The sequence below is a fragment of the Bombina bombina genome, chromosome 5 (assembly GCF_027579735.1).
Source record: "Bombina bombina isolate aBomBom1 chromosome 5, aBomBom1.pri, whole genome shotgun sequence".
NCBI lineage: Eukaryota > Metazoa > Chordata > Amphibia > Anura > Bombinatoridae > Bombina > Bombina bombina.
This window is the reverse complement of record NC_069503.1, coordinates 164,500,276-164,525,412: the sequence shown is the minus strand read 5'-3', so window position 1 is coordinate 164,525,412 and position 25,137 is coordinate 164,500,276. Positions and strand designations below refer to the sequence as shown.

Sequence of the window (25,137 nt, the reverse complement as noted above, 5' to 3'; positions counted from 1 at the left end):
ACAAAATTTAACGAACAAATACAGGGGGAATTGGGAGCCCTGTTCCCGTGGGAACTTACAATCTAAATGGGTAGGAGGGTGAGAAACAGGATATAGAATATATACACACACACACACACACACATATATATATATATATATATATATATATATACACACACACACTCACACACATATATATATATATATATATATATATATATATATATATATATATATATATATATATATATATACACACACACACACACACGCATACATACGAACACACTCACCCTGAATGTCCCGCCAAACTCACCGGCTCCAGCTGCTCACGGCACACCACTCTTCTACCAATGAGGAGACAATTGCACCTCTAAACCAATAGCCATACATGCATACAGAACACTGTCAGCTGACAATCACGGCTATTTTTTTAGAGGTGTAAACGTCACCTCAATGAAGGAGAGCAATGTGCTGTGGGCGGCCAGAAGTCGCCAAGTTTTAGCAGCACAAGTTTGCAACGTCACAGAAAGAGTGAGTGAGTTTAGAACCCTTTTTTAAATATGTGATCATTTAAACTCCACTTTATTTTTAGTGATGGTAAATCCTAGCATTTGTTATACGCTTGTGGATTTACCATCACTTTTATTTTTAATACTCCTCTCATCCCAGGGAACAGGGACAGAACTACAGGGGATGCAGAGGTCGCAACTGCCCCTCGGGGGGGGCCAGCTGCCTTCAGCACAAACTTATTTTTTAATTACTATTTAGCTGCTGAATACCACCATCATATGCAGCCTTTAGACAGCAATAGATCACAGAGCATGCTTCTTCCTATGTGTGTGCTTGATTTATATATAAATCTCAATCACACATACTGTTCCAGCCAGTACACTCTGCAGCATCATATTTTGTTAAATATTAATACCGCAGAAGCCATGTGTGTATATGTGCACGTAGGTGACTGTGGGTCCCGGGGGAGGAGGGGGACTTATGGATTCTTCGTAGCCCTTGAGTTTCTAGTTACACCTCTGCCAGGGAAGGATTCTGTTTAATTTGCACCATATTTTAATTTGACTAAATTTATACTTGACTAATAAACGTGAGAAGTTAACCTTGGTTTCTATTTATCGCCCTATATCTTTGCTCCCAGTATTGTCAAAAATCTTAGACAAATGCATCCTTACGCAATTATGTGAGTATTACCAACAATCTAACTATCTGACCCCTGATCAATCAGGTTTTCACCCGAATCGCTCCACTACAACTGCCCTCCTAAAAGTTTGCAAAGACATCCAAACTGGCATGGAACAAGGAGACCTAACTGGAGCTATTTTCCTTGATTTTGCAAAGGCCTTTGACACAGTAGACCATGACATACTACTGCTCAAACTAAAAAACTCTGGTATTGCTGATCGTCCGTTAACCTGGTTTCGATCATATGTATCGGATCACAATATGTCTCCATTTCTAACAGCGACTCCCTCCCTCTCCCAGTCACGTGTGGTGTACCCCAAGGTTCCATTCTCGGCCCCCTACTATTCACATTATTTATAAATGATCTGCCTGTCTGCAAATCCTCAACTGTACACAGATGACATGGTAATCTATGCAAACAATTCCGATCTGCCGCAGCTTGAAGCAGTGCTCCAAGACAAGTTCACAGTGGTAGAAAAGTGGATCTCAAAAAACAAAACTCTTCCTAAACACTGACAAAACTGTCACAATGATCATTGGAACGGGACCTAAGTTACACAAATTACAAAATTCCCATCTTCGCATCAAAACAAAATCCAATTGCACGCTGACCGCAGTCCACTCTTTTAAATACTTAGGTATATTGTTAGACCCCAATCTATCTTTTGGCCTCCACATAGAAAAACTTGCATCTAAACTTTATCCAAAACTAGGTGCCCTGTACAGAAACAAATCCTGCCTCAGCCCTACAGTAAAGGAAAAGATTGTACAGCAAATGCTGATGCCTATCTTGGATTACGGGGACGTAGTATATGCACCTGCACCGCAAACTCACCTTAATAAACTAAATACATTGTATAACTCGTTCTGCCGCTTTGTGCTACAATGTAACTACAGGACCCACCATTGTGACATGCTAAAAGAACTAAACTGGCTGTCGCTGGAATCCAGACGCACCCTCTATCTTTCCTGCCTTGTGTTTAAGAGCCTTTCTGGGAAGCTCCCACCCTACCTGAGCAGAATGCTCTCCCCTGCTATTTCTACCTCCTATAACCTCTGATCCAATACCAGCACATTACTTAGCTTGCCTCAATACAAAAAGAAAGTAGCTCGATCCTCCTCTTCCTACAGAGCGCCACAATTATGGAATGACCTCCCTCACACTTTAAAAACTTCCCAAAGTCCAATATCCTTTAAGAGATCCCTCTCTACATATCTCAAAACAGAATATGCCTGTCATGGTTGATTAAATATTTCCTACCAGTTCTATGATACATTTTTGCATATATTGTGTATTATTATTGTTTTTGTATTTGATTGTACACTATTGTATCAATGCAATGTTTTGTGGTCCCAGGACATACTTGAAAATGAGAGAAATCTCAATGTATCCTTCCTGGTAAAATACTTTATAAATAAAATAAACAAAATAGTAGTAATTAGAAAATAAGGTTCCCTTTTAATAAGTTACTAGACTTCATTCCCAATATACAAGACACAATTTGTTTCAGTTCCAAGATTTGTTGTATAATATATATTTCCTGAACTTGAAATCATTAATTTGATAAAGGACCATTGTAGTGATAAAAATAACTAATTAGAGCATATAGTTTTATCACTAGAGATGCAGCAGCTCTACGTGCTAAATCCCGCAAATGTGTTAAACACCTAGTTAAAGCACCACTCAGGACTCAAAGAGCACTGCTGGCCCCAAGAGATAACTGCTGCTGATCCAATCAGCAGTGCAACTAACATTGCTGATTGGATCAGCTGCAGTTTTTACTTGGGACTAGCAGTGCTCTGTGGATCGCAAGCAGCAATTTTACTTTGCAGGGGTAAGCCATAAGGTTTCAGCGTTGCTAGTGTTAAATTACATGCTCTAATGTCCGTTTGATTGCCATACACACTTTAAAAATAGTGGATTCGGACAGGCCTTTTATTTATGGTTTACCATTGGCAAATAAGCACTCTTTGACACATAAAAAAAGAAAATGATACAATCTACCTATAAGAAATTTACACAATACAGAGATATTTGTAAAAAGGATTATTAGATTAGCTATATCAATAATGTACAGTTAAAAATCCGGCAGTGGGTTAATGTAATACAATACCAGATATTAACCCATTCACACTGACGTTCCATGCCTTCCTAACAGCACTGGGCCTAAATGACGTAGGACAGCGTGGAACGTCCTACCTTATGTGGGCGTACTGCAGTGTCCCTCCTTAATGCAAGCCGGAATCAGACTGGGGGCATGCCTAGAAGAGTAAGCAGTCTCTCATGATCCGATCCTAGCCTTGAAATCACGTGATCCCATCGACAATCGCCTAATTTCATTTTGACATCAAATGTGTACATCAGAAATGTGTTTTAATGTTAACACTTTAATCCCGGTGTGAAGGGGTTAAGATACTGTATTAGTTATTAGTTTTCATGCCCTGGACGAGATTTCCCAAAAGTCTTCTATGGGCAAAAAAAAAACATAATTTATGTAAGAACTTACCTGATAAATTCATTTCTTTCATATTAGCAAGAGTCCATGAGCTAGTGACGTATGGGATATACATTCCTACCAGGAGGGGCAAAGTTTCCCAAACCTTAAAATGCCTATAAATACACCCCTCACCACACCCACAATTCAGTTTAACGAATAGCCAAGAAGTGGGGTGATAAGAAAAAAGTGCGAAAGCATATAAAATAAGGAATTGGAATAATTGTGCTTTATACAAAAAAATCAAAACCACCACAAAAAAGGGCGGGCCTCATGGACTCTTGCTAATATGAAAGAAATGAATTTATCAGGTAAGTTCTTACATAAATTATGTTTTCTTTCATGTAATTAGCAAGAGTCCATGAGCTAGTGACGTATGGGATAATGATTACCCAAGATGTGGATCTTTCCACGCAAGAGTCACTAGAGAGGGAGGGATAAAATAAAGACAGCCAATTCCTGCTGAAAATAATCCACACCCAGAATAAAATTTTAATGAAAAAACATAAGCAGAAGATTCAAACTGAAACCACTGCCTGAAGTACGTTTCTACCAAAAACTGCTTCAGAAGAAGAAAATACATCAAAATGGTAGAATTTAGTAAAAGTATGCAAAGAGGACCAAGTTGCTGCTTTGCAAATCTGATCAACCGAAGCTTCATTCCTAAACGCCCAGGAAGTAAAAACTGACCTAGTAGAATGAGCTATAATCCTTTGAGGCGGAGTGTTACCCGACTCAACATAGGCATGATGAAATAAAGATTTCAACCAAGATGCCAAAGAAATGGCAGAAGCTTTCTGGTCTGTTCTAGAACCGGAAAAGATGACAAATAGTCTAGAAGTCTTTCGGAAAGACTTAGTAGCTTCAACATAATATTACAAAGCTCTAACAGCATCCAAAGAATGCAATGATTTCTCCTTAGAATTCATAGGATTAGGACATAATGAAGGAACCACAATTTCTCTACTAATGTTGTTAGAATTCACAACCTTAGGTAAAAAATTTCAAAAGAAGTTCGCAGCACCGCCTTATCCTGATGCAAAATCAGAAAAGGAGACTCACAAAAAAGAGTAGATAATTCAGAGACTCTTCTGGCAGAAGAGATGGCCAAAAGAAACAAAACTTTCCAAGAAAGTAATATAACAACCAAAGAATGCATGGGTTCAAAAGGAGGAGCTTGAAGAGCCCCCAGAACCAAATTCAAACTCCAAGGAGGAGAAATTGACTTAATGACAGGTTTTATACGAACCAAAGGTTGTACAAAACAATGAATCTCAGGAAGATTAGCAATCCTTCTGTGAAAAAGAACAGAAAGAGCAGAGATTTGTCTTTCAAGGAACTTGCGGACAAACCTTTATCTAAACCATCCTGAAGAAATATAAGTCTTCCAGACTCTATAATATATCTCTCTAGATACAGATTTACGAGCCTGTCACATAGTATCAATCACAGAGTCAGAGAAACCTCTTTGACCAAGAATCAAGCGTTCAAACTCCATACCTTAAAATTAAGGTTTTGAAATCCTGATGGAAAAAAGAACCTTGAGACAGAAAGACTGGTCTTAACGGAAGAGTCCACAGCTGGAAAGAGGCCATCCGGACAAGATCCGCATACCAAAACCTGTGAGGCCATGCTGGAGCTACCAGCAGGACAAATGAGCATTCCTTTAGAATATTGGAGAATACCCTTGGAAGAAGAACTAGAGGCGGAAAGATATAGGCAGGATGACACTTGTAAGGAAGAGATAATGCATCCACTGCCTCCGCCCGAGGATCCCGGGATCCGGACAGATACCAGGGAAGTTTCTTGTTTAGATGAGAAGCCATCAGATCTATTTCTGGGAGTTCCCACTTTTGAACAATCTGAGGAAATACCTCTGGGTGAAGACCATTCGCCCAGGTGCAACGTTTGGCGACTGAGATAATCCGCTTTCCAATTGTCCATACCTGGGATATGAACCGCAGAGATTAGACAGGAGCTGGATTCCGCCCAAACCAAAATTCGAGATACTTCTTTCATAGCCAGAGGACTGTGAGTCCCTCCTTGATGATTGATGTATGCCACAGTTGTGACATTGTCTATCTGAAAACAAATGAACAACTCTCTTTTCAGAAGAGGCCAAGACTGAAGAGCTCTGAAAATTGATCGGAAATCTCACCTCCTGAGATTCCCAAACCCCTTGTGCCGTCAGATACCCCCACACAGCTCTCCAACCTGTAAGACTTGCATCTGTTGAGATTATAGTCCAGGTCGGAAGAACAAAGAAGCCCCCTGAACTAAACGATGGTGATCTGTCCACCATGTCAGAGAGTGTCGTATAATCGGTTTAAAGATATTAAATTGAGATATCTTTGAGTAATCCCTGCACCATTGGTTCAGCATACAGAGCTGAAGAGGTCGCATGTGAAAACGAGCAAAGGAGATCGCATCTGATGCGGCAGTCCTAAGACCTAAAATTTCCATGCATAAGGCTACCAAAGGGAATGAATGTGACCGAAGGTTTTGACAAGCTGATATTAATGTTAAACTTCTCTTGTCTGACAAGGACAGAGTCATAGACACTGAATCTATCTAGAAACCTAAAAAGGTTACCCTTGTCTGAGGAATCAATGAACTGATTGGTAAATTGATCCTCCAACCATGAACTTGAAGAAACAACACAAGTCGATTCGTATGAAATTCTACGAAAATGAGAAGACTGAGCAAATACCAAGATATTGTCCAAATAAAAAAAAAAACAAAACCCTGTTCTCTGATTACAGAAAGAAGGGCACCGAGAACCTTTGAAAAAAATTCTTGGAACTGAGGCTAGGCCAAACGGTAGAGCCACAAAACTGGTAATGCTTGTCTAAAAGAGAATCTCAGACACTAAAAGTGATCTGGATGAATCGGAATATGCAGATACACATCCTGTAAATCTATTGTAGACATATAATGCCCTTGCTAAACAAAAGGCAGGATAGTCCTACAGTAACCATCTTGAATGTTGGTATCCTTACATAACGATTCAATATTGATAGATCCGGAACTGGTCTGAAGGAATTGACCTTCTTTGGTACAATGAAGAGATAAAATAAAACCCCAGCCCCTGTTCCAGAACTGGAACTGGCATAATTACTCCAGCCAACTCTAGATCTGAAACACATTTCAGAAATGCTGAGCCTTTGCTGTGTTAACTGGGACACGGGAAAGAAAAAAATCTCTTAGCAGGAGGCCTTAACTTGAAGCCAATTCTGTACCTTTCTGAAACAATGTTCTGAAACCAGAGATTGAGAACGGAATAGATCCAAATTTCTTTGAAGAAAACGTAATCTGCCCCATACCAGCTGAGCTGGAATAAGGGCCGCACCTTCATGGGTACTTAGGAGCTGGCTATAGGTTTCTATAAGGCTTGGATATATTCCAAACTGGAAATAGTTTCCAAACTGATACCGCTCCTGAAGGATCAGGCTTTTGTTCCTTGTTGTGAGGAAAGGAACGAAAAATGATTATTAGACCTAAATTTACCTAGATTTTTTATCCTTTGGTAAAAAAGTTCCCTTCCTTCCAGAAACAGTTGAGATAATAATTTATTACCCTGGAAAGAAAGGGAAAGCAAAGTTGACTTAGAAGACATATCAGCATTCCAAGTTAATCCATAAAGCTTTTCTAGCTAAAATAGCTAGAGACATATACCCGACATCAACTCTAATGATATCAAAAGATGGTATCACCAATAAAATAATTAGCATGTTATAGAATAATAATAATGCTATAAAAATATGATCTGTTACTTGTTGCGCTAAAGCTTCTAACCAAAAAGTTGAAGCTGCAGCAACATCCGCTAAAAATATAGCAGGTCTAAGAAGATTACCTGAACATAAGTAAGCTTTTCTTAGAAAGGATTCAATTTTCCTATCTAAAGGATCCTTAAATGAAGTACTATCTGCCGTAGGAATAGTAGTACATTTAGCAGGAGTAGAGACAGCCCCATAACCTTAGGGATTTTGTCCCAAAAAACTCTAATCTGTCAGATGGCACAGGATATAATTGCTTAAACGTTTAGAAGGAGTAAAAGAATTACCCAAATTATTCCATTCCCTGGAAATTACTTCAGAAATAGCAACAGGGAGATTAAACACTTCTGGAATAACTACAGGAGATTTAAAAACCTTATTTAAACGTTTAGATTTAGTATCAAGAGGACCAGAATCCTCTATTTCTAATGCAATTAATATTTCTTTAAATAAAGAACGAATAAATTCCATCTTGAACAAATACAAAGATTTATCAGCATCAACCTCTGAGACAGAAACCTCTGAACCAGAAGAACCATTATCAGTATCAGAATGATGATGTTCATTTAAAAATTCATCTGAAAAAAAGAGAAGTTTTAAAAGACTTTTATGTAAACTAGAAGGAGAAATAACAGACATAGCCTTCTTAATGGATTTAAAAAATAAAATCTCTTATGTTTATCAGGAACACTCTGAAAATTAGATGTTGACGGAACAGCAACAGGTAATGTAACAGTACTAAAGGAAATTTTTATCTGCATTAATAAGTTTGTCATGACATGCAATACAAACAACAGCTGGAGAAACAGATACCAAAAATTATAGCAGATACACTTAGCTTGGTAGCTCCAGCACCGGGCAGTGATTTTCCTGAAGTATCTTCTGACTCAGTTGCAACGTGGAACATCTTGCAATATGTAATAGAAAAAAACAACATATAAAGCAAAATTGATCAAATTCCTTAAATGACAGTTTCAGAAATGGGAAAAAAAATGCCAGTGAACAAGCTTCTAGCAACCAGAAGCAATAAATAATCAGACTTAAATAATGTGGAGACAAAAGCGACGCCCATATTATTTTAGCGCCAAATAAGACGCCCACATCCGGAACGCCGACACTTTTGGCGCAAAAGAACGTCAAAAAAATGACGCAACTTCCGGCGACACGTATGACGCCGGAAACAGAAAGATTTTTTGCGCCAAAAAAGTCCGCGCCAAGAATGACGCAATAAAATGAAGCATTTTCAGCCCCCGCGAGCCTAACAGCCCACAGGGAAAAAGTCAAATTTTTTAAGGTAAGAAAAAATGATTGATTCAAATGCATTATCCCAAATATGAAACTGACTGTCTGAAAAAAAGGAATGTTGAACATCCTGAGTCAAGGCAAATAAATGTTTGAATACATATATTTAGAACTTTATAAAAAAGTGCCCAACCATAGCTTTAGAGTGTCACAGAAAATAAGACTTACTTACCCCAGGACACTCATCTACATGTTTGTAGAAAGCCAAACCAGTACTGAAACGAAAATCAGCAGAGGTAATGGTATATATAAGAGTATATCGCCGATCTGAAAAGGGAGGTAAGAGATGAATTTCTACGACCGATAACAGAGAACCTATGAAATAGACCCCGTAGAAGGAGATCATTGAATTCAAATAGGCAATACTCTCCTCACATCCCTCTGACATTCACTGCACGCTGAGAGGAAAACCTGGCCCCAACTTGCTGCGGAGCGCATATCAACGTAGAATCTAGCACAAACTTACTTCACCACCTCCATAGGAGGCAAAGTTTGTAAAACAGAATTGTGGGTGTGGTGAGGGGTGTATTTATAGGCATTTTAAGGTTTGGGAAACTTTGCCCCTCCTGGTAGGAATGTATATCCCATACGTCACTAGCTCATGGACTCTTGCTAATTACATGAAAGAAAAGCTTATAGTGGTATAATTTAATAAAACAAATATGCTTTAACCCTATATAGTTGTTTGTTTTTTTTGTTTTTTTATGGATGCAACGTAAGATCCTAAAACGTTCCTGACGGCAGTCACTATTTACTTAATTTAATGTGCTGCTCGTCACTGGTCTGTGTATTGTTTGTATTTAAGCAATACAGTTATTTTATTTGTTTGTTTGTTTTTTACATAAAAGCCAAGTATTTTGTTTCTATACAGAAACTTTATTTGTCCTTTGCAAATATTAAAAGCCAATCTAGCATTACAGTAAATACATACCAATAGTAAAAAATAAATAAAGATGCATTTTGGGTATGATTATATAGTCTCCTCATTCTTATCACAACAGTTATACAACTGTGTCATAGACTTAAAGTGAATGTAAAACTTTCATGAATCAGTGCCCAGTTGTTAAAAATACTATTAAAAACAGGCACTTTCATTCATGAAACTTTGCATTGCAGCCTAATACTTAACTTTTACTGCAGCAAAGCCGGATTGGCAATCCCCCGCTCGCAGCTCCTCTGTACTTACGTCAGCAATGACAAAACCAGCTTCCTACAATCATGGCGTGCAGCACAGTGCATCCATCTCGTGAGGCCACACCGTGATTGGAGGAAGCTGGTTTCGTCATTGCTGTGCTAAGTACAGTATGAGAAGCAGGCGTGGGATCGTCAATCTGGTTTTACTGCAGAAAAAGGTATTTTTAAAAAAACAAAAACCGCTGAAATGTAAAGTTTCATGAATGAAAGTGCCCCTGTTTTTAATAGTATTTTTAAAAAACGGGCACTGATTCATGAAAGTTTACATTCCCTTTAAACGAGGATATTATATTTTTTTGCAAGTTGTGAATATAATTAACCATGTGTTTGGATTGGGTATGGAACTTTCAGAAGAGAAGGCAAAATTTTAACATCTTTGGTCTATATATCACGTTTGATAGTAACGTAGGAGCGTGCATGTCTCTGGCGCAACATATAGCAGCAGTTTGATGAAATCATTTGCAAACACAGTAGGTGGTAGCAGTGTTACCTGTCTTGCACTGCTCCAGAAATAAACATGCTACCTATCTAGATCTCTTCAACAAAGAATACCAATAGCACAAAGTAAATTTGAAAAAATAAGTTCTCTTTTGTGATTCAGATCATACAATTTTAAAAAAAAGTTTTCAAGTCCCTTTATCATTTCTTGTTTTAATGTAAAAAAACAAAACACTTGTTACATTTACAAACCTCTATTCTAAATCAGAATACAAGTAAGGAAACTTACATAGGACGTCTTGGTCTCTGCATCCCAGCAGTCACACGCATAGTGAGCCATCTCGTTCTCCATATGCTGTCTAAATCGCAATTTGTCTGGTGAGATACCGACCTTCAAAAGGTATAGATAGATTCTGCCGATAAAATACCCTAGCACAGAGTTATTGATCACACCCTAAAATAGAAAAGTAAAATGTTACATTAGAAAATATTTAAGCACAAATTTAAAAACAAATACATACCATGTAGGAGTCACAACATTCACATCTAAGTCTAGTAGCGCGAGTTCATGGAATGTACTGATATCACAGTCTAGGCGACTTGATTTTAAACTTGAGTTGTAACAGTAAAAGTTTGCAAAATATTTAACTCCAAGTCAAACCTATAGTTTGATACAAAACTTCCTATTTCCATCTCTAGATTCATGGTCTTTAATTGGTTTATAGTTCTCAAAAACCTCATGCATTAACCAGATGACTCTAAACAGGGTCACTTCTTTCTGACGACCTTCTGCACAAAAATACACAGTGTGGTTCCCAACACTTCCCCCCCCCCCCCCCAACACCTTTTTAAGTGATGTACCACCGGGCAGATTTTAAGGACCGCCCAGCTAAAAATTTAAATATTAAGCTAACAGATAAAATTAATCTTTTTCAATGTTTATTGTACAATCTATCATTGAATACATTTAATGTGCTTTGGATAACAGAAGATGTCATATTATAAAGGTATTACACTACCCCCAACTGGTTACTTCATCTAAGTGAAGAACAAAGTGATTAGAAGTATTTCTAAGAAAGAAATGGAAAAAAAAAAGGGTGCTTGACTGGGGAAAAAAAAAAATAATAATAAAAAAAAAATGTTTATTCCTTCCTGATAAATGTATTTATATCTTGACACGGTGCGTCCACGAATCATCTTAATTACTGTAGGGAACCAATACCCAAGCTAGAGGACACAGATAAGGGAGGGACAAGACAGTTAAAGGGACACTGAACCCAAAATGTTTTTCTTCATGAATCAGATAGAGCCTGCAATTTTAAGCAACTTTCTAATTTACTTCTATTATAATTTTTTCTTTGTTCTCTTGCTATCTTTATTTGAATAAGGCATCTAAGCTAAGGAGCCAGCAAATTATTGGTTCAGAACCATGTACAGCACTTGTTTATTGGTGCTGTCCAATCAGCAAAGACAACCTAGGTTGTTCACCAAAAATGGGCCGGCATCTAAACTTACATTCTTGCTTTTCAAATAAACATACCAAGAGCATGAAGAAAATGTGATAATAGGAGTAAATTAGAAGGTTGCTTAAAATTACATGCTCTGAATCACAAAAGAAAAAAATTGGGTTCAGAGTCCCTTTAACCTAAACAGAAGGCACCACTGCTTGAAGAACCTTTCTCCCAAAAGAAGCCTCTGCTGAAGCAAAAGTATAAAATTTGAAAATTTAGAAAAAGTATGCAAAGATGACCAAGTCGCAGCCTTGCAAAGCTGATCTACAGAAGCTCCATTTTTGAAAGCCCAAGAAGATGAAACAGTCCTCATGGAATGAGCCGTGATTCTCTTAGGAGGCTGCTGACCAGCAGTCTCATATGCCAAGCGAATAACACTCCTCAACCAACAAGAAAGAGAAGAAGCCGTAGCTTTCTTACCCTTACGCTTCCCAGAAAAGAGAACAAATAAAGAAGAAGACTGGCGAAAAATCCTTAGTCACCTGCAAATAATATTTCAATGCACAAACCACATCCAGGTTATGCAACAAACGCTCCTTATCAGAAGAAGGATTAGGACACAAAGTAGGAACAACAATCTCTTATTCTTATCAGAAACAACCTTGGGAAGAAAACCCAAGGCAGTACGCAGAACTACCTTATCGGAGTGAAAAATAGAAAAGGCGATTCATACTGTAAGGCTGAAAGCTCCAAAACTCTTCAAGCCGAAGAAATAGCTACCAGAAACAAAACCTTCCAAGATAACATCTTAATATCCAAAGAATGCATAGATTCAAACGGAGCCTGTTGAAGGACGCTAAGAACCAAATTAAGACTCCAAGGTGGAGTAGTAGACAAATAGGCCGAATTCTAACCAAGGCCTGACAAAAAGAATGAACATCTGGCACATCCGCCAGGCGCTAGTGCAATAAAATAGATAAAGCAGAAATTTGACACTTTAGGGTACTAGCAGATAAACCTTTCTCCAAACCCTCCTGGAGAGAAGACAAAATCCTAGGAATACTCTACTCCATGAGTAGCCTTTGGATACACACCAATACAAATATTTACACCAAATCTTATAATAAATCTTTCTAGTCACAGGCTTACGAGCCTGAATCATAGTCTCAATGACCGAAAGAAATCAAAAAAGAAAGAATCAAGAAAGAATCAATCTCCAAGCAGTCAGCTTCAGAGAAACAAGATTTGGATGAAGGAAGGGATCCTGCAGAAGCAGGTCCTTCTTTAATGGAGGACGCCAAGGTGGAAGGGAAGACCTCTCCACCAGATCTGCAAACCAGATTCTGTGAGGTCACGCTGGAGCAATGAGAATCACCGATGCCCTCTCTTGTTTGACCCGAACAATGATCTGAGAAAGAAGAGCAAACAGAGGTAACACATATGCCAGACTGAAAAGTCCAAGGAACTGCCAGAGCATAGATCAGAACAGCCTGAGGATCCTTTGACCTCGACCCGTTCCACTGCCTGAGCAAGAATAACTGCAGAGGTTCTGAGATGGAACCAAGCAAACAGAATGATGTCCATGACTGAAACCATCAAACCAATAACCTCTATGCACTGAGCCACTGACAGCCGAGGAAGGGACTGAAGAGCAAGACACGTATTAAAAATCTTTGACTTTCTTGCTTCTGTCAGAAAAATTATCATCTCTAGATAATCTATAATGGTCCCCAAAAATATCACTTTTGTAGCCGGAATTAAACTTTTTCCTAAAATCACCTTCCAACCGTGGGAGCGCAGAAGGAGCCACTGCAACACACTTCAATCGAAGCACCTCCAACAATGCTCCAAGGACCTTTGAAAAAATTCTGGGAGCTGTTGCCAGACAAAAGGAAGAGCTACGAACTGAAAATGTTTGTCTAGAAATGCAAATCTTAGGAACCTGTGATGATCCCTGTGAATGGGAATATGCAGATACACATCCTTTAGATCCACTGTGGTCATGAACCAAAGGAAAAATGGAGCGAATAGCTTCCATCTTGAAAGACAGAACCCTGATAAACTTGTTTACACTCTTGAGATCTAAAATAGGTCTGAAAGTTCCCTCCTTTTTGGGAACGACAAAGGGATTGGAATAAAAACCCAGACCCTGTTCCTGAACTAGAACAGGAACCATCACTCTCATATCAGAAAGATTCTAAACACAACGTAAGAACGGCTCTCCTTTTATCTGGTTTACAGATAACCTGGAGAAAAGAAACCTGCCTCTGGGAGGAAAATTCTTGAACTACAGTTTGTAACCCTGGCACATGATATCTACCACCCAGAGATCCTGAAAATCTCAAACCCAAGCTTGAGCAAAGAAAGAGAGTCTTCCCCCCACAAGATCCATTCCCAGATCGGGGGCAGACCCTTCATGCCGATTTTGAGTCAGCTACAGGCTTCCTGGACTGCTCCCCCTTATTCCAAAACTATTTTGACTTCCAAGATGGCTTAAACTGTTCATTCTTGGAGGAAGAAGAGGAAGATTTACCAGAGAAGTTACGAAAGGAACGAAAATTACTCTGCAGACCCTTCTGTTTATTTCTTTTATCCTGAGGAAGAGAATGCCCATTCCCTCCTGTAATATCAGAAATAATCTCAGCCAAACCGGGTCCAAACAAGGTCTTACCCTTGTAAGGAATAAACAAATGCTTAGACTTAGAGGACACATCCGCAGACCAGGATTTTAAACATAAAGCTCTGTGAACTAAAATGGCAAAACCAGAAATTTTAGCTCCCAACTTGATGACCTGTAGAGAAGCATCTGCAATAAAGGAATTAGCCAATTTCAAAGCCTTGATTCTATCTTGAATTTCTTCAAGAGGAGTATCTTGCTGAATAGAATCAGACAATGCATCAAACCAATATGCCGCCGCACTAGTAACCATAGCAATACATGCAGCCGGTTGCCATTGATACCCCTGGTGTACATAAATCTTTTAAAGCAAAGCTTCCAACTTCTTATCCATAGGATCTTTAAAGGAACAGCTGTCCTCAATAGGAATAGTGGTCCTCTTGGTCAGAGTGGAAACTGCTCCCTCCACCTTAGGAACCATCTGCCAAGATTCCTTAATAGAATCAGCAATAGGAAACATCTTCTTAAAAATTGGAGAAGGGGAAATAGGAATCCCAGGCGTCTCCCATTCTCATGTAATAATATCTGAAACACGATCTGGTATAGGAAAAACTTCCACCGAGGAAGGGACATCAAAAAACTTATTAAGTTTACTAGATTTCTTAGGAATAACCATGACTGATGGTTATTCCTAAGAAATCTAGTAAACTTAATAAGTTAAGTTTGAGTAACAAACGGAGGTGCTCCAGCTTAAACCTAAAGGAAACAACCTCAGTTTCAGAAGAAGGATTTACACTATCAGAATCCAAGATCTCATCCTCAGATGCTACTGAAGTATCTTCCTCCTCAGACTTATGAGAAGAAACACTAGACACAATTGCAACAGAATCAGAAACCTTATACTTCCTCTTGCGCTTCCCCTGTAACATAGAAAAAACAGACAAAGCCTCAAATACTGCCAAGGATATATGGGTAGCCATATCCTACAAGGAAAAACCAACCTGAGACAAAACACAGGGCACTGCAGAAGATTGGGACGTATGAGGAGAAAGCTGCAGATTAGCCAGAACAGGATACTCCTAACCAACATCCGCCCTAGACAATGAAGGCTCAGAATCAAAAAGTCTATCCTTGTTATGTAATGTTCTCTCAATACAAAAGGAACAAAAAGGGATAGGAGGCTCAACATTAGTATTTAAACATAGAGAACAAGCAACAGCCTGCAGGGCCTCTAGGACCATCTTATTCCAAAGACAAAAACCTTAATCAATAAAAAAAATTCTATGTTCAAATCAGAATTTTAAGTAAACAAAAAAAACCTTACAGTCTCTTTACATTTTTAATTTTTATTTATTTTTGAAAATAGAGAATCCTTAAAGGGCCACTGTAAGTAAATATTTTCTATGCCTGTTACTAACTAACTACCCCAAATACGCTTTTTATCAATAGCATTCCATTAACATATCTCTACCGTATATCAGAAATCTTATCTGCAAATTTAATTGTTTTCCAAACCCACTCCGTGGGTATCCTTTGCTCTGTACCAATCCGTTTACAATACCTAGGTTTCAAAATGGTGCTTTAAACACAAAGTTATTGGTTTAAGTATTTTGAACACGCAGTGCTGAAAATAGTGGGCAGGATAACGTGACATCATCGGCGAATAAAGGATATAACTTTTAGAACGTTATGAAACTTCGTTTCGGAGAAAATATAGGTCAGTAGGTTTTAATTAATGTTTATTAACTTTAATATGTTAGTTGTTTAGCTTAAAAATTATAACAGAAAGTAATCATTTAAATAAACTGCACAATAAATCTTGCATTAACAATTTTTCACAAAATGAATGCAAAGAGAGACAAAAAGTCCCTGAAATTCAGACAGAAACTTAAATATAAACAGAGCAACAGCCCCACAAAAAAACAACAGGCAACCTCCACACTTCAGCAAGCTTTGCTGAGATACCAACCTGACCTCCTTGCTGCCGGAAACCAAGTCAGAAAATGATCCGGACCCCCATACAGCCGCACTGGAGAGAGCGCTGAACCACCTCTGAGGAGCTATGCAACAGAGCTGCAACATCCAGGAACAGGAAACAGCTAAAAGGGCGCCAAAAACGCCCTTGCTATCTCAGATAAGCCCGCCTATTCTGGGCGTAGCCTAACAAACCTCCCGGTAGCCATTAATACACAAACAAAAAACATGTAGACCAAAGTAAAAACATAATAAACTGAGCCAAACATCCCCAGTGCCTGCAAAACTGCCATACAATAAACCGTTAACCTAGACGGCTGATTGTATATTTAGACAGAATTTACTGTCAAAGTGCCAAATTCTCCTATATCAAAACAGGGAAAGAAAATGGCAATTACCCCAAAAATTTGTCCGGCAGCAGGACAGCTCACTTGGTATGAGAGGGGCTTCCCTTCTCACGTGGACCTGTGGAAAAAAGAAAAGGCAGAGTAAACTTACTCAAACTTTCAACCAAGGGCAGCATGAAATTACTTGTGAGGCCCAGTGGGGATTATACCCCACAAGTTCCCAAATGCTTAAAAGCCACCACCTGCTCTACTGAAGAGACTGACATGGACTACGGCTAAACCCCAAAGAAAGCCAGAGCAAACTTGCTCTGCTTAAAAATTAAAGTCTTGATTAAAGAATCAGACACCTAACTTTTTGCCTCCTTGCAACTGATACAAGCAAAGAGAATGACTGAGGATTGTGGGTAGGGGGAGTGGTATTTAACAGCTTTTGCTGTGGTGCTCTTTGCCTCCTCCTGCTGGTCAGGAGTGATATTCCCAACAGTAGTTAAGATGATCCGTGGACTCACAATGTCATTAGAAAGAGATTATATATATATATATATATATATATATATATATATATATATATATATATATATATATATATATATATATATATATATATATATATATATATATATATATACACACACACACACACACACACACACACATACACACACAAACATACTTCAATCCGATTTCATTATCATTCAGATAATTAACGAAGGATTCACCGTCAGTCTGTGTACCTGACCACACAACTCTAGGAGATCGTCTATAAAATATATATATATATATATATATATATATATATATATATATATATATATATATATATATATATATATATATATATATATATATATATATATATATACACACACACATATATATATATATATATATATATATATACACATACATATACACACACATATATATATATACATACACACACATATACACACACGCACATAAACATACTTCAATCCGATTTCATTATCATTCAGATAATTAACGAAGGACTGGACAAAATTATTGGCACCTTCTCAAAATTGTAAGAAATAATTGCATTCTAAGTTTGTGATGCTCCTGTAATTTGTAATTAAACTCACCTGTATCAATTAACAGGTGCTAATAATATAGAAACCACACCGGCAACCAGTTAAAATGGTGAAAAATTGACTCAATCTTTCTGTTGGGTCTCTGTGTGCCACACTGAACATGGAGAAGAGAAAGAGCAACAAATAATTGTCTGAGGATTTGAGAACAAAAATTGTGGAAAAGCATGGAAAATCTTAAGGCTACAAGTCCATCTCCAGAGATTTTAATGTCCCTGTGTCCACTGTGCGCAATATTGTCAAGAAGTTTACAGCCCATGGCACTGTAGCTAATCTCCCTGGACGTGGATGAAAGAGAAAAATTGATCAAAGATTGCAACAAAGGATTGTTCGAATGGTGGATAAAGACCCTCAATCAACTTCTAGACAAATTCATGCTGACCTTCAAGCACAGGGTACAAATGTGTCAAGCTCGCACTATACATCACCATCTGAATGAAAAGGGACACTATGGCAGAAGGACCTCACTGCTGACACAGAAACATAAAAAAATGAGACAAAAAAAGAAAGGGCGCCTCCTAGTGTAGCCAATATAGAACTGGACAGATATAATCAGATATAAATTTTATACTCACAAATTGTGAAGGCAAAGATAATGCCAAGGTAAACGCTCTGGGAACTCAGCAGTGTCCCAGTTGACTGTGCACCATATGGCAGGGCAGCTCCTCCTGTTAAATTGTTATGGCAATCTGTAGAAATGGAAGATATATAGAGGGCGACTCCTAGTGCAGATCAGTTAGCTTTAAATTATCCCACTAACAACTCCCCTTGGAAGGATACTCACACAGTGGGAAGCACACTATAGTGCTAATGCAGCCTGCTGGGTATATTGCAGTGGCCCAGCGCACATATACACTCTGGTAATGAACAGTTCCAAGGTTTTTTGCAGGATGTTCCAATAAAACAATAGGAGACTTCAGTGGATAAAAGGAACTTTATAAAAATCAATGAATCATATAAAAACAGTCAGTCAATCTGGCCCCTACATTGCACCACATAATTCTTTGGTAGTCTTCAGATTTCATTGTGCCATATACACAGTCAAGACATCCAGTGTCTGAAGAAGTAGCAAAGCAACCAAAAAACATAATTTATGTAAGAACTTACCTGATAAATTCATTTCTTTCATATTAACAAGAGTCCATGAGCTAGTGACGTATGGGATATACATTCCTACCAGGAGGGGCAAAGTTTCCCAAACCTCAAAATGCCTATAAATACACGCCTCACCACACCCACAAATCAGTTTAACGAATAGCCAAGAAGTGGGGTGATAAGAAAAAAGTGCGAAGCATATAAAATAAGGAATTGGAATAATTGTGCTTTATACAAAAAAATCATAACCACCACAAAAAAGGGTGGGCCTCATGGACTCTTGTTAATATGAAAGAAATGAATTTATCAGGTAAGTTCTTACATAAATTATGTTTTCTTTCATGTAATTAACAAGAGTCCATGAGCTAGTGACGTATGGGATAATGAATACCCAAGATGTGGATCTTTCCACACAAGAGTCACTAGAGAGGGAGGGATAAAATAAAGACAGCCAATTCCTGCTGAAAATAATCCACACCCAAAATAAAGTTTAATGAAAAACATAAGCAGAAGATTCAAACCGAAACCACTGCCTGAAGTACCTTTCTACCAAAAACTGCTTCAGAAGAAGAGAATACATCAAAATGGTAGAATTTAGTAAAAGTATGCAAAGAGGACCAAGTCGCTGCTTTGCAAATCTGATCAACTGAAGCTTCATTCCTAAACGCCCAGGAAGTAGAAACTGACCTAGTAGAATGAGCTGTAATCCTCTGAGGCGGAGTCTTACCCGATTTAACATAGGCAAGATGAATTAAAGATTTCATCCAGGATGCCAAAGAAATGGCAGAAGCTTTCTGGCCTTTTCTAGAACCATAAAAGATGACAAATAGACTAGAAGTCTTTCGGAAAGATTTAGTAGCTTCAACATAATATTTCAAAGCTCTAACAAAATCCAAAGAATGTAACGATTTCTCCTTAGAATTCTTAGGATTAGGACATAATGAAGGAACCACGATTTCTCTACTAATGTTGTTGGAATTCACAACCTTAGGTAAAAATTCAAAAGAAGTTCGCAACACCGCCTTATCCTGATGAAAAATCAGAAAAGGAGACTCACAAGAAAGAGCAGATAATTCAGAAACTCTTCTGGCAGAAGAGATGGCCAAAAGGAACAAAACTTTCCAAGAAAGCAATTTAATGTCCAATGAATGCATAGGTTCAAACGGAGGAGCTTGAAGAGCTCCCAGAACCAAATTCAAACTCCATGGAGGAGAAATTGACTTAATGACAGGTTTTATACGAACCAAAGCTTGTACAAAACAATGAATATCAGGAAGAATAGCAATCTTTCTGTGAAAAAGAACAGAAAGAGCAGAGATTTGTCCTTTCAAGGAACTTGCGGACAAACCCTTATCTAAACCATCCTGAAGAAATTGTAATATTCTCGGAATTCTAAAAGAATACCAAGAAAAATGATGAGTAAGACACCAAGAAATATAAGTCTTCCAGACTCTATAATATATGTCTCTAGATACAGATTTACGAGCCTGTAACATAGTATCAATCACAGAGTCAGAGAAACCTCTGACTAAGAATCAAGCGTTCAATCTCCATACCTTTAAATTTAAGGATTTCAGATCCGGATGGAAAAAAGGACCTTGCGACAGAAGGTCTGGTCTTAACGGAAGAGTCCATGGTTGGCAAGATGCCATCCGGACAAGATCCGCATACCAAAACCTGTGAGGCCATGCCGGAGCTATTAGCAGAACAAACGAGCATTCCCTCAGAATCTTGGAGATTACTCTTGGAAGAAGAACTAGAGGCGGAAAGATATAGGCAGGATGATACTTCCAAGGAAGTGATAATGCATCCACTGCCTCCGCCTGAGGATCCCGGGATCTGGACAGATACCTGGGAAGTTTCTTGTTTAGATGAGAGGCCATCAGATCTATCTCTGGAAGCCCCCACATTTGAACAATCTGAAGAAATACCTCTGGGTGAAGAGACCATTCGCCCGGATGCAACGTTTGGCGACTGAGATAATCCGCTTCCCAATTGTCTACACCTGGGATATGAACCGCAGAGATTAGACAGGAGCTGGATTCTGCCCAAACCAAAATTCGAGATACTTCTTTCATAGCCAGAGGACTGTGAGTCCCTCCTTGATGATTGATGTATGCCACAGTTGTGACATTGTCTGTCTGAAAACAAATGAACGATTCTCTCTTCAGAAGAGGCCAAAACTGAAGAGCTCTGAAAATTGCACGGAGTTCCAAAATATTGATCGGTAATCTCACCTCCTGAGATTCCCAAACTCCCTGTGCCGTCAGAGATCCCCACACAGCTCCCCAACCTGTGAGACTTGCATCTGTTGAAATTACAGTCCAGGTCGGAAGAACAAAAGAAGCCCCCTGAATTAAACGATGGTGATCTGTCCACCACGTTAGAGAGTGTCGAACAATCGGTTTTAAAGATATTAATTGAGATATCTTCGTGTAATCCCTGCACCATTGGTTCAGCATACAGAGCTGAAGAGGTCGCATGTGAAAACGAGCAAAGGGGATCGCGTCCGATGCAGCAGTCATAAGACCTAGAATTTCCATGCATAAGGCTACCGAAGGGAATGATTGTGACTGAAGGTTTCGACAAGCTGTAATCAATTTTAGACGTCTCTTGTCTGTTAAAGACAGAGTCATGGACACTGAATCTATCTGGAAACCCAGAAAGGTTACCCTTGTTTGAGGAATCAAAGAACTTTTTGGTAAATTGATCCTCCAACCATGATCTTGAAGAAACAACACAAGTCGATTCGTATGAGACTCTGCTAAATGTAAAGACTGAGCAAGTACCAAGATATCGTCCAAATAAGGAAATACCACAATACCCTGTTCTCTGATTACAGACAGAAGGGCACCGAGAATCTTTGTGAAAATTCTTGGAGCTGTAGCAAGGCCAAACGGTAGAGCCACAAATTGGTAATGCTTGTCTAGAAAAGAGAATCTCAGGAACTGAAAATGATCTGGATGAATCGGAATATGCAGATATGCATCCTGTAAATCTATTGTGGACATATAATTCCCTTGCTGAACAAAATGCAATATAGTCCTTACAGTTACCATCTTGAACGTTGGTATCCTTACATAACGATTCAATAATTTGAGATCCAGAACTGGTCTGAAGGAATTCTCCTTCTTTGGTACAATGAAGAGATTTGAATAAAACCCCATCCCCTGTTCCGGAACTGGAACTGGCATAATTACTCCAGCCAACTCTAGATCTGAAACACAATTCAGAAATGCTTGAGCTTTCACTGGATTTACTGGGACACGGGAAAGAAAAAATCTCTTTGCAGGAGGTCTCATCTTGAAACCAATTCTGTACCCTTCTGAAACAATGCTCTGAATCCAAAGATTGTGAACAGAATTGATCCAAATTTCTTTGAAAAAACGTAACCTGCCCCCTACCAGCTGAACTGGAATGAGGGCCGTACCTTCATGTGAACTTAGAAGCAGGCTTTGCCTTTCTAGCAGGCTTGGATTTATTCCAGACTGGATATGGTTTCCAAACTGAAACTGCTCCTGAAGACGAAGGATCAGGCTTTTGTTCTTTGTTGAAACGAAAGGAACGAAAACGATTGTTAGCCCTGTTTTTACCTTTAGATTTTTTATCCTGTGGTAAAAAAGTTCCTTTCCCACCAGTAACAGTTGAAATAATAGAATCCAACTGAGAACCAAATAATTTGTTTCCCTGGAAAGAAATGGAAAGTAGAGTTGATTTAGAAGCCATATCAGCATTCCAAGTCTTAAGCCATAAAGCTCTTCTGGCTAAGATAACTAGAGACATAAACCTAACATCAACTCTAATAATATCAAAAATGGCATCACAGATAAAATTATTAGCATGCTGAAGAAGAATAATAATATCATGAGAATCACGATTTGCTACTTGTTGCGCTAGGGTTTCCAACCAAAAAGTTGAAGCTGCAGCAACATCAGCCAATGATATAGCAGGTCTAAGAAGATTACCTGAACACAGATAAGCTTTTCTTAGAAAGGATTCAATTTTTCTATCTAAAGGATCCTTAAACGAGGTACCATCTGACGTAGGAATGGTAGTACGTTTAGCAAGGGTAGAAATAGCCCCATCAACTTTAGGGATTTTGTCCCAAAATTCTAACCTGTCAGGCGGAACAGGATATAATTGCTTAAAACGTTTAGAAGGAGTAAATGAATTACCCAATTTATCCCATTCTTTTGAAATCACTGCAGAAATAGCATTAGGAACAGGAAAAACTTCTGGAATAACCGCAGGAGCTTTAAAAACCTTATCCAAACGTATAGAATTAGTATCAAGAGGACTAGAATCCTCTATTTCTAAAGCAATTAGTACTTCTTTAAGTAAAGAGCAAATAAATTCCATCTTAAATAAATATGAAGATTTATCAGCATCAATCTCTGAGATAGAATCCTCTGAACCAGAAGAGTCCAAAGAATCAGAATGATGGTGTTCATTTAAAAATTCATCTGTAGAGAGAGAAGATTTAAAAGACTTTTTACGTTTACTAGAAGGAGAAATAACAGACAAAGCCTTCTTTATGGATTCAGAAACAAAATCTCTTATGTTATCAGGAACATTCTGCACCTTAGATGTTGAGGGAACTGCAACAGGCAATGGTACATTACTAAAGGAAATATTATCTGCTTTAACAAGTTTGTCATGACAATTATTACAAACAACAGCTGGAGGAATAGCTACCAAAAATTTACAGCAGATACACTTAGCTTTGGTAGATCCAGCAGGCAGTGATTTTCCTGTAGTATCTTCTGGCTCAGATGCAACGTGAGACATCTTGCAATATGTAAGAGAAAAAACAACATATAAAGCAAAATAGATCAAATTCCTTATAAGACAGTTTCAGGAATGGGAAAGAATGCCAAATATCAAGCTTCTAGCAACCAGAAGCAAATGAAAAATGAGACTGAAATAATGTGGAGACAAAAGCGACGCCCATATTTTTTTAGCGCCAAATAAGACGCCCACATTATTTGGCGCCTAAATGCTTTTGGCGCCAAAAATGACGCCACATCCGGAACGCCGACATTTTTGGCGCAAAATAACGTCAAAAAATGACGTAACTTCCGGCGACACGTATGACGCCGGAAACGGAAAATAATTTTTGCGCCAAAAAAGTCCGCGCCAAGAATGACGCAATAAAATGAAGCATTTTCAGCCCCCGCGAGCCTAACAGCCCACAGGGAAAAAAGTCAAATTTTTGAGGTAAGAAAAATATGATAATTCAATGCATAATCCCAAATATGAAACTGACTGTCTGAAAATAAGGAAAGTTGAACATTCTGAGTCAAGGCAAATAAATGTTTGAATACATATATTTAGAACTTTATAAATAAAGTGCCCAACCATAGCTTAGAGTGTCACAGAAAATAAGACTTACTTACCCCAGGACACTCATCTACATGTTTGTAGAAAGCCAAACCAGTACTGAAACGAGAATCAGTAGAGGTAATGGTAAATATAAGAGTATATCGTCGATCTGAAAAGGGAGGTAAGAGATGAATCTCTACGACCGATAACAGAGAACCTTATGAAATAGACCCCGTAGAAGGAGATCACTGCATTCAATAGGCAATACTCTCTTCACATCCCTCTGACATTCACTGCACGCTGAGAGGAAAACCGGGCTCCAACTTGCTGCGGAGCGCATATCAACGTAGAATCTAGCACAAACTTACTTCACCACCTCCCTTGGAGGCAAAGTTTGTAAAACTGATTTGTGGGTGTGGTGAGGGGTGTATTTATAGGCATTTTGAGGTTTGGGAAACTTTGCCCCTCCTGGTAGGAATGTATATCCCATACGTCACTAGCTCATGGACTCTTGTTAATTACATGAAAGAAATATCAGTGAACCTCAAACATGTTTGACTATAGGGACGGTATTCTTTTGTTTAAAAGCCTCATTTCTTTTTCTGAAAACAGTAGTAGAATAATGAGCTTTACCAAAAAGCTGTAATTTTGTTTCATCTGTCTCAGCACATTCTCCCAAAAGGATTTTGGCTTCCTCAGGTAAGTTTCGGCAAACTCCAATCTGGCTTTTTTACGTTTCTGTAGAAATGGAAGATATATAGAGGGCTTGCCTGAGGAAACAGAGTGGTTAACTCTGAGAAACGCGTAGCGTGTTTTACTGACTGTTTTTATATGATTCATT

At 38.5% G+C, this 25,137-nt stretch overlaps 1 protein-coding gene across 1 annotated transcript in view; it reads right to left on the bottom strand.

Moving 5' to 3' along the window:
• The window catches only part of GARS1 (glycyl-tRNA synthetase 1), a 123,418-nt gene that overhangs the window by 24,066 nt on the left and 74,215 nt on the right, over nt 1-25,137 (bottom strand). Inside the window, exon 10 of the mRNA XM_053713773.1 lies at nt 10,674-10,838. Within this exon, the coding sequence (XP_053569748.1) occupies nt 10,674-10,838 (165 nt within the window). The remainder of the gene's footprint in view (nt 1-10,673; nt 10,839-25,137) is intronic.